General features: G+C 41.2%; 1 protein-coding gene across 1 annotated transcript; it reads left to right on the top strand.

The window, feature by feature from the left end:
- Positions 1-6179: 6179 nt before the first annotated feature.
- LOC308694458 (extracellular calcium-sensing receptor-like) lies at positions 6180-10259 on the top strand (the record flags this gene model as incomplete). The annotated part of the gene is made up of 6 exons (XM_081372004.1): positions 6180-6388; positions 6578-6866; positions 6955-7692; positions 7802-8029; positions 9067-9190; positions 9349-10259. 6 exons carry the CDS (start codon positions 6180-6182, stop codon positions 10257-10259), a joined length of 2499 nt encoding a protein of 832 aa, XP_081228130.1.
- Between the last annotated feature and the right edge of the window lie 2139 nt (positions 10260-12398).

Genomic DNA, 12398 nt, shown 5'->3' with positions numbered 1-12398 from the left:
CTCTATGAATTTTGGTTGCTAAGGTGCTCGACAATGGTTGGTAGGGAGGGGCTAGGAAGTGTTGAGGTTATTCATGATTGGCTGTTTGCTGCCCCGAGTCAAATGAGACCACCCCCATGTTTCTATGACAATTCAGTCCTGAGATATCCCTTTGATCTCTTTCAATGGAAGTCTATGGGACTTGTTGCTAAGGTGCTCTAAATGGTTGCTAGGGCGTGGCTTGATAGCTTCACAATGATCCTGAGAGACTGATTGGTCATCTGAGTAAGATGAGCCCTCCCCCTTGTCTCTATGACACTGTGATCCAGAGCTACGTTCATTACAAAATCCCTATGCAATTTACCATAGTAGGAAAAGCATGTGTGTTTCACGGGACATTCCTTCCCCATAGTAAGTCAATGGGACAACTTTGGGACGCTCCTGCCCCCCAGGGGTGCAACTTTTACCCCATTGTGAGGTATGTTCTTACAGAGCCTGTCAGCCTCTTCAAATGTGGCAAATCACACGTTTCTGCAAAATCCTCGCTCAGAGCTATGAGTGCTCAAAGTTCGTCGCAATGTTAAGTCAATGGAACTTTTTGGGGCGCTTTTTCGCCCCTGGGGCGAACACCGCACCCCCGATCGCTTGTAAAAGTCATAGCACACCTCTCCTCAATAAGCCGGTCGATTTGACACCTCATTCATGGGTCTGTGACAAACGGTGCGGGGCGAGTTACGCGCCAAACTTTTGTCCAGAACAATAAGAAGAAGAAGAAGAAGAATAATAAGTATGAGCAATAACAATAGTGATGCCTTGCTTTCAGCAAGCACCACTAATAAGTATGAGCAATAACAATAGTGATGCCTTGCTTTCAGCAAGCACCACTAATAATAAGTATGAGCAATAACAATAGTGATGCCTTGCTTTCAGCAAGCACCACTAATAACTAGAATGTACATTTCCTGAAGAAAATGTGAAATGGTGCTTGCAGTGGCAAAACTCGCCACTCGGTTGCTAGAATGTGGTACATGATTGCATACGAGCCAACAAACATGTCTGTACGATGTTCTGGTGCTGAGATATGGCTTATTCATGTTGTTCAGGTGGTTGCTAGGGTGTTGCTAGGGTGTTCTGTGTGGTTGCTAGAGCGTTGCTAGGTGGTTGCTATGGTGTTGCTAGGCGGTTGCTAGGGTATTCTGGGTGGTTGCTAGGGCGTTGCTAGGCAGTTGCTAAGGTTTTCTGGGTGGTTGCTATGGTGTTGTTAGGCGGTTGCTAGGGTATTCTGGGTGGTTGCTACGGCGTTGCTAGGTGGTTGCTAGGGTATTCTAGGTGGTTGCTATGGTGTTGCTAGGTGGTTGCTAGGGTATTCTGGGTGGTTGCTAGGGCATTGCTAAGCAGTTGCTAGGGTGTTCTGGGTGGTTGCTATGGTGTTGCTAGGCGGTTGCTAGGGTATTCTAGGTGGTTGCTACTGCGTTGCTAGGCAGTTGCTAGGGTATTCTGAGTGGTTGCTATGGTGTTGCTAGGCGGTTGCTAGGGTATTCTGGGTGGTTGCTATGATGTTGCTAGGCAGTTGCTAGGGTATTCTGGGTAGTTGCTAGGCGGTTGCTAGGGTATACTTGGTGGTTGCTAGGGCGTTGCTAGGTGGTTGCTAGGGTGTTCTGGGTGGTTGCTATGGTGTTGCTAGGCAGTTGCTAGGGTGTTCTGGGTGGTTGCTATGGTGTTGCTAGGCGGTTGCTAGGGTATTCTGAGTGGTTGCTAGGCAGTTGCTAGGGTGTTCTGGGTGGTTGCTAGGGTGTTGCTAGGCAGTTTCTAGGTTGTTCTGGGTGGTTGCTATGGTGTTGCTAGGCGGTTGCTAGGGTATTCTGGGTGGTTTCTAGGCGTTGCTAGGCAGTTGCTAGGGTGTTCTGGGTGGTTGCTAGGGTGTTGCTAGGGTGTTGCTAGGGTGTTCTGGGTGGTTGCTATGGTGTTGCTAGGCGGTTGCTAGGGTATTCTGGGTGGTTGCTAGGGCGTTGCTAGGCAGTTGCTAGGGTGTTCTGGGTGGTTCCTATGGTGTTGCTAGGTGGTTGGTAGGGTATTTTGGGTGGTTGCTAGGCGGTTGCCTGGCAGTTGCTAGGGTGTTCAGGGTGGTTGCTAAGGTATTATGGGTGGTTACTATGGTGTTACTAAGTGGTTGGTAGTTGTCACTGATGATTACTATTGCAGTTCTTAGCATTTTCTTGGCATGATTTAGCACTTACCTAATCGCTATTAGCATGTAGCTATTCACAGCTAGCATGTGTAGCATGTTGGAATTCCTCTTTGCTAGTATGAGTCAAAAGAGCCAACCCCCATCTCTATACGATGTTCTGATGCAGAGAAATAGGTCTTGCAAAATGGTTGCTAAGGTACTTTGTTTGGTTGCTAGGGAATGGCTTGGCAGCTGCCAATCATGAAACTCTAAAGGCTGCTTGTCAGTATGAATGATATAAACCAACTCCCATTCCTCTGTGACATTCAGAATGAAAGACATCCCTCTATGGATTTTGGTTGCTAAGGTGCTTGACAATGGTTGCTAGGGCGGGGCTAGCAAGTGTTGTGGTGTCTCATGAATGGCTGTTTGCTGCCCTGAGTCAAACTTGTCTTAACCCCATCTCTTTATGATGTTCTGGTGCAGAGATATAGATCTTGTAAAATGGTTGCTAGGGTACTCTGTTTGGTTGCTATGGAGTTGCTTGGCAGCTGCCAATGATGAAACTGCAAAGGCTTCTTGTCACTATAAATGATATAAACCAACTCCCATGTCTCTGTGACATTCAGAATGGAAGATATCCCTCTTTGGATTTTGGTTGCTAAGGTGTTCGACAATGGTTGCTAGGGAGGGGCTAGGAAGTGTTGAGGTGATTCATGATTGGCTGTTTGCTTTCCCGAGTCAAATGAGACCACCCCCATGTTTCTATGACAATTCAGTCCGGAGATATCCCTTTGATCTCTTTCAATGGAAGTCTATGGGACTTGTTGCTAAGGTGCTCTAAATGGTTGCTAGGGCGTGGCTTGATAGCTTCACAATGATCCTTAGAGACTGATTGGTCGTCTGATTAAAATGAGCCCGCCCCCTTGTCTCTCTGACACTGTGATCCAGAGCTACGTTCAATACAAAATCCCTATGCAATGTGTAGGACGGCCCATTTCATGGGCCGTCCTACACCATTGTAAGTCAATGGGAAACTTTGGGACGCTCCTGCCCCCCAGGGGTGCAACTTTTACCCCATTGTGAGGTATGTTCTTACAGAGCCTGTCAGCCTCTTCAAATGTGGCAAATCACACGTTTCTCCGAAATCCTCGCTCCGAGCTACGAGTGCTCAAAGTTCGTCCCAATGTTAAGTCATTGGGACTTTTTGGGACGCTTTTTCACCCCTGGGGCGAACACCGCCCCCCCGATCGCTTATAAAAGTCATAGCACACCTCTCCTCAATGAGCCGGTCGATTTGACACCTCACTCAGGGGTCTGTGACAAACGGTGCGGGGCGAGTTACGCGCCAAATTTTGTCCGGAATAATAAGAAGTAGAAGAATAATAATAAGTATGCAAGAGAACACTAATGATGCCTTGCTTTCAGCAAGCACCATTAATAAGAATAATAAGTATGAGCAATAACAATAGTGATGCCTTGCTTTCAGCAAGCACCACTAATAATAAGTATGGAGGATAACAATAGTGATGCTTTCAAAAAGCACCACTAATAATAATAAGTATGCAAGAGAACACTAGTGATGCCTTGACTTTGTCAAACACCACTAATAATAATAAGTATGGAGGATAACAATAGTGATGCCTTTCTTTCAGCAAGCACCACTAATAATAAGTTTAAGTACAATATCAGTAAGTTGGCTCTCTCAAGCCAACTTAATAAGTTTAAATAGGATTTCAGTAAGTTGGCTCTCTCAAGCCAACTTAATAATAATAATAATAATAAGTTTAAGCACAATATCACTAAGTTGGCTCTCTCAAGCCAACTTAATTAACATTAATTAATAAAGTATAATAATTGATGTATAATATATATAAAAAAACATTAAAAATTAACATTAATAATGATGTATAATAATTAACATTAATATGAACATGAATAAATTATGTAATAATTAATGTAAATCATATATAGGCCTATGTGGCAATGCTGAGGGAGGGGGGGGGGGGTCAACGTTGTAAGTACGTTTGAACACACCCAAATACAATCCGACTACGCCACCCCGTAAAGAAACGGGGAAATAACCAAAAAAAGGGACACAGGTTCGTAGGCTGAAGTAATCCGAGAGAGGCGTGTGAACAATGTACAAAAAGACTTTATTCAAATCACCATAAATTTCAAATCACCATAAATAGTTAAAATGTTCAATGATAATCAATGTCAAATGTCAGGTTATAATCAAGCACTGTCACATTCAAAAACTCTGTGTACTGGACAAAATAAAGATATCAATTTGAAAATACTCAACAAAAATATAAACAAAAGAAATAATAAAAGACACAGGCTTTCCAGCGGCAGGGGCAGGCTAGATGGAGTGAAGGCCCTATCTGTGGATTTGTGTAACACACACACACGCACACACAGTGAGAGGTGAATCCAAGCAGCACTGCACTCCACACAACTGCACCACCACCTGCAATACTCCAAACTAGCTAGCTAGCCTCCCAGCATCGGGCCAGCAGTGCCTAGAATACACCAAAGCAAACAAAACAAATTCAATTCAATAATACAGTGGAGATATTTCCATCAAAGTAAACAAAAACATTTATAAAGAAACACTATTACAATATCAAACTTAAACTATTGAAAATATACAAAACAAAATACTAATAAACAACAATATAAACACCACACAAAATGAAATGAATGCAACAGTTCAAATGCTCACTGAAGCAGGTCCCAGAATCAGAGTTCCCCAACACTAGCGTGGAAACATTTATCAGGGCACGAGCGATGACATTAATAGTGCCCTAGATGTAAACCAGCCCCAAAAACAGCAGGGAAATGAAAAACATTAGGGAAAGGAAAAACAGCAGCGCGTCCTCCTTTAACAACGGATAAACTTCCGCCTTCAAGAAACGCGACGGGAAAGACAGCTCAGCGCACTAAGAAAGAGAAATTCTTAATTAAATACTTGTCTTGTGAAAAAGAGGAAGCAGATGGATCACGCTTACCCAAAGCAATTCCTTGTGTGTATAGTGTATAGTCGCTCACAGCTCATAATGAATTAACATGCAGGAAGACTTTTCACTGATTTCACGGCTAAGAGTTAAACAGATAATTAATCACCCGACGCCAAAATAACAGTAGGAAAGGAAGAATCCGGCACATACCTGACATACAGTGGACAGCCTATGACCCAACCAGGCATAAAACGCACTGAGAAAAGAGAAAATCTACATTTAAAATCCACATGCTCACATCTATTAGCCAAACAGCTACAAACCAAGAGAAACCACGCACCGTCTACACCAGCGCGCTCAGTATGGGCAGTCCTAGTCGTGACGCACACCAGGCGATCTAACTCCAGCCTTAAAATACCATCAGTGCCACTTCCAATAGGCTATGGTGGGTGACAATCATGCACCAATGAGCCAATGAAACTAAACTACGTCACCCGCCTTGCCACATAGGCCTACAAACACTAAAATAATAAAAAATAAACAAAATTTAAAGTCATGTTTAAAAAAAAATCATGACATTTTATTATTTGTGTCCTAATAAGATGGAAAATAGCAGAAAATAGAGTCTTAAAATCAATTTTCATTGCGCGGCCCACTTGACCGCAGTCATCTACTCATCCCTGCTTGCTATTTGGGAAATGAACCCAATGCTATGATTGGTCAAACTCCGCTTATTTTGCTGTTGCTTGATTTTAGGACTACCAGGTTTTTGTGTAGTTTACAGTGACAAATCGTACCGGTGTACTTTGAGGTCAAAATGCGTATCCGCTACACAAAATGCGTACAGGTTGGCAGGTCTGCAAAGCTGGTAACAGTGACAGTACCAAAATTGAAAAATCGAATTGGCTTGACTCGACTCCATTTCCTGCTTGACTTGAATTATGTCCTGCCCTATGAGGTAACTAGCTACGTTCACAATCATTTATCCATAATACTTATGTCTATAAAAGTGCTAAATGATGTATCAGGTCACTTATATTTGGAAGTCACAGTAGAGCTCAGTCTTTGGGATGCTTATCTTTCCTTACACACTCCTGCTTTTCTATCAACTAAATACAAAGGCAGAAAACACTCTTTGCCGCACGATGGGAGACACTAAGTATCCATTGCTTTCCAAGGATGGAGACATAGTTATTGGAGCTATTTTTGTTATCCACACTGAAGTTTCATTGCCTTTATTTGGGTTTACACAAAAACCCCAGCTACTGTCATGCTCCAGGTTTGCTTCTTTATATTTCTTTATTTAAAACTGGATTGCAGGTAATCAACAAAATTTTATTTATAACAGCAAATAACATCTGGAATATTATGGTGTTTTAAGTATAAGCCAAGTTAATGTAAAAGTAAAACTTATTAATCTGATTCTTTATTATTTGCTATTTACCATGATGGTTTAATATCTTCACAGTGTGAATATAAAAGATTTCCGGCTAGCTCAAACCATGATCTTTGCCATTGAAGAGATTAACAAAAATAAAAGTTTGCTCCCAAATGTTTCTGTTGGCTATAAAATTTATGATACCTGTGGTTCAAGACTGTTTTCAATGAGTGCTACTATGGCATTCATGAATGGTCCAGAGTTTGCAACAGGAGACAGATGCAGTGGAAAGTCTCTTATACATGCTATCATAGGAGAAACAGAGTCTTCTAACACAGTGATTCTGTCCAGAACTACAGGACCTTTTAAAATTCCAGTGGTAAGGAGCAAGTACATTTAAAAATAATTCTGATACTATAATGATTATACTGATGTGTATCTGTGTTTTTGTCTCACCTACCACCCAGATAAGTCCCACAGCCACATGTGAGTGTCTGAGTAACAGGAAAGATTATCCATCTTTCTTCAGGACTATTGCTAGTGATTACCACCAGAGTAAAGCAATTGCAAACATAGTCAAATACTTTGGCTGGTCTTGGGTGGGAGCTGTGAACAGTGACAATGACTATGGAAACTATGGAATGGCCATATTTCTAAAAACAGCCCAAGAAGAGGGGATTTGTGTGGAGTACTCTATGAAATTCCTGAGAACAGAGTCTGAAAAAATCAGAAACGTGGCAGACATGATACAACAAGGGACCTCTAAAGTAATTGTTGCATTTCTTACTGGATTTGAGATGAAAAGTCTACTTGAGCAGCTAACTATTCAGAACATTACAGGCCTCCAAATGATAGGTGTGGAGGCATGGATAACTGCAAAAAGTTTGATGACTCCAAACAGTTTTCATGTGCTGGGAGGGTCACTGGGGTTTGCAGTGAAAAAACTCCAAATTGAAGGGTTTGCAGAGTATGCTAGGAAAGCATTCTGGGACACAGCTTTTCCATGCTCTTCTAGTGCTGAAATAAATTGCAGTCAATATCAGGATCTATTTGTGGTGAAAAACTACAACGAAGATGTGCTCGAACAAAGATTTCTAAGTTATGTCTACAAAGCAGTTTATGCAGTGGCTCATTCACTACACAGTCTACTCAAGTGCAAAGGACAAGAAGGTTGTGAAAAAGGCCTGACAATACAACCACAGCAGGTAAAAAATAAAAATAAATAAAAATCAGACAAGGAGTGAAAGAGGCTCCAATTTTGTCTGACATTTTGTTAAAATGATAATATATCAAAACTGTCTGATTTTTTTTTAGGTGGTTGAGGCTCTGAAAAAGGTTAATTTCACTGTAAAGACAGGAGACCATGTGTGGTTTGACAGCACTGGTGGCGCAATAGCCCAGTATGAAATTGTGAACTGGCAGCAGGAAACAGATGGATCACTCCAGTTCAAATCAGTGGGATACTATGATGCCTCTCTACCTCCTGACCAGCGCTTTGTGATTAACACTAAAAACATAATCTGGGCTAGAGAAAAACTGGAGGTAAATGGCAATAACCGGTTAGTCCTAAAGGGTTTTCCCACACAAAAGGTTCACATTTGAATACTGCTTGACTGATATTAACTAATGTGGCATTCATATTTACAATTTAATTACCTGAACCAAAAAAAAAAAAAAAAAAGTTGCTGGTGGAAAGCAATAACTAAAGCTGATAAAGGAAGCCGCAGAGAGCATTACTAAGTGTGCTGATTTTTGAAAACAGACTTTTCAAACTGTTGTTTTGTTCTGGAGACGTATTTACAACATACTGGCGTTTTTAGTTACCAATTAGCATTTGTGTCATTTTATGCTTCAAAGATGTTCTAGTCTCTGCTGAAAAATACTGGCAATTATTTGCATTATTTTATGCTGCTGCTGCTCATATAACATAGAGTACATGACATAACCCCTGTAGCAGATCTATACAGTCAGAGCTGGGGAAGATGGAGGGTTTTCTGAAAGCATGCTGCAGACTGTTTAAAGCAAACACTACCAGTATTTGAATGTTGAGCCGCAGCTCATTGGCGGCTGATGCAAAAGTACCCAATCAGCAGTGCTATGTAGATAACGTTGTGATCACTACCAAAGTGGGTTAAGGACCTATCAGTCAGCGCCATCTAGGCGCCCTATTTTTACAATCTAAACGCATGGTCTAAAGCGCATGGCAATTAGGGCGTGTCCGAATCCACTTTGGCTAGTTTAACGACGGGAACAATGGTCTGTGCACCCGGCGCATGGTCTAAAAGGGTTGTCCCTATTCTTTTATTGAGTAATGGGTGTTTTTTGGGGGGGCATAATATGCAATACACCAATCAGAGTTTCATCTCCCATTCCCTTTAAAAGCCAGTTGCGCTCACGCCATGGCGGAATTTGCAAGCGGGACGTGAAAATGATAACTGCGTCGGGCTGAAACTAGCAAAAAACACTTACGTTACACCGGGTGTATGATAGGGCGCCTAGAGTTTCAAGACAGAACTTGGTATTTATTTTCATTTCAGAGTCAGTATAGATAACTATGTATAATGTAATTTTCCATGTAGAAGCCAAGGTCTGTGTGCAGTGAGACCTGTTCTCCAGGCACTAGGAAGGCTGCACAGAAAGGAAGACCTGTCTGCTGTTATGACTGTATTCCATGTGCAGAAGGAGAAATCAGTAATGAGACAGGTAATCTTCAGTCCATCTCAATATTCCAAAGAAAAATGGTTAGTGGCTCATTGAGTGTTCTTCTACTGTTCAGGGTGCAGTTTATCATCAAAGGAGTTCATTAATAAAACTGTTTTCTTTTTAATCTCTAACTATAGTAAACACAACTTCCTTTCCAGATTCAAATAACTGCAAGCAGTGTCCAGGGGAATACTGGTCTAATGCTGAGAAAAATAAATGTGTGTTAAAGCCTGTAGAGTTTCTGTCATTCACAGAAGTTATGGGTATAGTGCTAGTCTTTTTCTCTCTGTTTGGAGTAGGATTAACTGCACTGGTGGCCATCCTGTTTTACAGCAAGAAGGACACCCCCATAGTAAAAGCCAACAATTCAGAGCTGAGCTTCATGCTGCTCTTCTCATTGACTTTGTGTTTTCTCTGTTCACTTACTTTCATTGGTCGGCCCACTGAGTGGTCTTGTATGTTGCGTCACACAGCGTTTGGGATCACCTTTGTCCTCTGTATCTCCTGTGTTCTGGGGAAAACAGTAGTGGTGTTAATGGCCTTCAAGGCTACACTTCCAGGAAGTAATGTCATGAAATGGTTTGGGCCTGCACAACAACTACTCAGTGTTCTTGCCTTTACACTTATACAGGTTCTTATCTGTGTGCTTTGGGTATCAATTTCTCCTCCATTTCCCAACAAAAATATGAAATATTATAAGGAAAAGATCATTCTTGAGTGCAGTCTGGGATCTACTATAGGTTTCTGGGCTGTCCTGGGTTATATTGGCCTACTGGCTGTCTTGTGCTTCATTCTGGCTTTTCTGGCTCGCATGCTGCCTGATAACTTCAATGATGCAAAACTAATTACATTCAGTATGCTCATATTCTGTGCTGTTTGGATCACATTTATTCCAGTTTATGTCAGTTCTCCTGGAAAATTTACTGTAGCTGTGGAGATATTTGCAATTTTAGCCTCAAGCTTTGGTTTACTGTTCTGCATATTTACACCGAAATGTTACATAATCCTGCTTAAGCCTAATAAAAATACAAAACAACATATGATGGTCAAAACAACATCTAAATTTTAAGAAATAAAATAGTACTACATTTTATCAGAGGATAGTTTTTAGGGACTGCTACTCACAGCATTAAGTCAAAAAGGGAAAGAGAATAACTAGATATGATAGGGAATGCAGAGTAGGCTTCACATTATGCTTGCTCTATATCAGGTGTGTCCAAACCTGCTCCTGTTGGGCCACTGTCCTGCAGAGTTTAGCTCCAATTTGCCTCAACACACCAGCCTGCAAGTTTCTAGTATGCCTAGTAAGTCATTGATTAGCTGGTTCATGTGTGTTTAATTGGGGTTGGAGCTAAACTCTGCAGGGCAGTGGTCCTCCAAGAGTGGGTTTGGACACCCCTGCTCTAAATACAATACAAACTCTGTTGTCAAAAGATAGGTAATGATTGTTTTTCATGTAAATTTAACAGAATTTACCAATTTACATGTGATACATGAATATAATCGATTATTGAAATGCCATCAAATCTGTCACCTAGCCTCGCTCAACAACACATGTGGTACCTTCAGTTTCAGATGTTAACCTGACAATTTTACAGCTATTATCATTGGATAAGCTATTCCAGTGCAGCAAAATAAATATAGAAAAAGGCCTTATTTATTGAAAAAAAATATATATGCCATGTTTGTTGATTGCCTATTTCTATTTTACCCATGTAAAAGTGTACTAACTTTGTTGTTTTTATTTGAAGAAAAGAAAATAACACTTTTCACTGTGTTTTCATTAACTGTCAACCATTTATAACAAGTAAAGTTGTTTTACAACTTAATGGTTCTTGTAAATGACTGGAATAAAGAACTTAGTGGCCTGCTACTTTTTTGCTTGTCCTTGTATTTGTTCACTTATTTTTTGCAGTGGGGGTGGGGGTGGGGGGGGGGTGGGGGGGGTGAAGTCAAACTGAAGTTACAGAAAGAAGAAACACAAAGCATGAGGATTAGTGACATGTTGCATCCTGCAAAAAAGCCTGACGCAAAGGCTCCAGTGACTTGTACTTGGCCGGAAGCAAGGCTTCATAAACATAAAAACACAAATAAAAAACATTTTAATTAATACACAGGTGGAAGCTACACCCTTTTAGTGTAAAAAAAACATGTTTAACTGATCTCAACAATAAAGACAATGAACAAACACATGATGTAACATACTGTTAAATTAGGTGTAATTATGGTTTCTGACTAGGGGGAGCCTACAATTAGTGTTTGGAACAAATCTCTCCTCAAATTATGAAAGGAAAGGTCTCCAGACTTTACAAAATATGTTAACAGAGCCTTGAGTGAATATATTTGGGTTTCTCTCATTTTAAATATGTCATGATACTCTCTACCCAATTGGTATGTGTTGGTAGTTTGTTCAACTTCCACTGTAGGGAGTATAAGCCCTCGGGCCAACAAAGAAGAAAAATCCACTGCGTCAGATTGACCCGGTGGTAGTGAGAGATTCTCTGATGTCATTCCAAATATTGCTATTGTTGGATCAGGATGTATCTCCTTTTTCACAAATATATGAAAATGTCTAAAACACAGCAGACCGGAATGGTCCTAGAGCTGGACATGTCCGGAACATATGACCCAGAGTGGCCTCATCTCTGTGACATCTAGAACATGTCGGGTCTATTTTTGGGAATATTCATGCCAATTTACTCCTAGAAAAGTGTAGCCAATCTTAAAGGTCCCATGACATGCTACTTTTTGTAGGCTTTAATATAGGCCTTAGTGGTCCCTAGTACTGTATCTGAAATCTCTTTTCAAAAATTCAGCCTCGGTGCAGAATTATAGCCACTATAAGCCAGTCCCAAATTGAGCTTCCTTCAGACAGGCCGTTTCGGTGTCTGTAGCTTTAAATGCTAATGAGGAGGAGAAAGGCGGCGCAAGGTGGAGGGTGGGTGTGGCCTTGACCATCTTGCGGCAACGGTACCACCACACATGTTTACGTTGATAAATGCAATGGAACGAAGACACGCAGTCGTTCAAGCATTTCAGTTTGACCCTGAATCCGATCCAGATGGAGAAGCGACGGATGAAGAAGTTGCAACTCAGCGGCTCCAGCAGGACGTTTCCGAATGGTTAGTTTAAAATATTATGTCTGGATACGGTACTTTTATGCGGATGGTTTACAATTATTATCATGTAGCTAACGCTAACCTACTGT

This window comes from Scardinius erythrophthalmus (assembly GCF_964197995.2).
Source record: "Scardinius erythrophthalmus genome assembly, chromosome: 8".
Classification (NCBI taxonomy): domain Eukaryota; kingdom Metazoa; phylum Chordata; class Actinopteri; order Cypriniformes; family Leuciscidae; genus Scardinius; species Scardinius erythrophthalmus.
The sequence above is the reverse complement of the archived record's forward strand: the minus strand, read 5'-3'. Positions and strand labels throughout refer to the sequence as shown.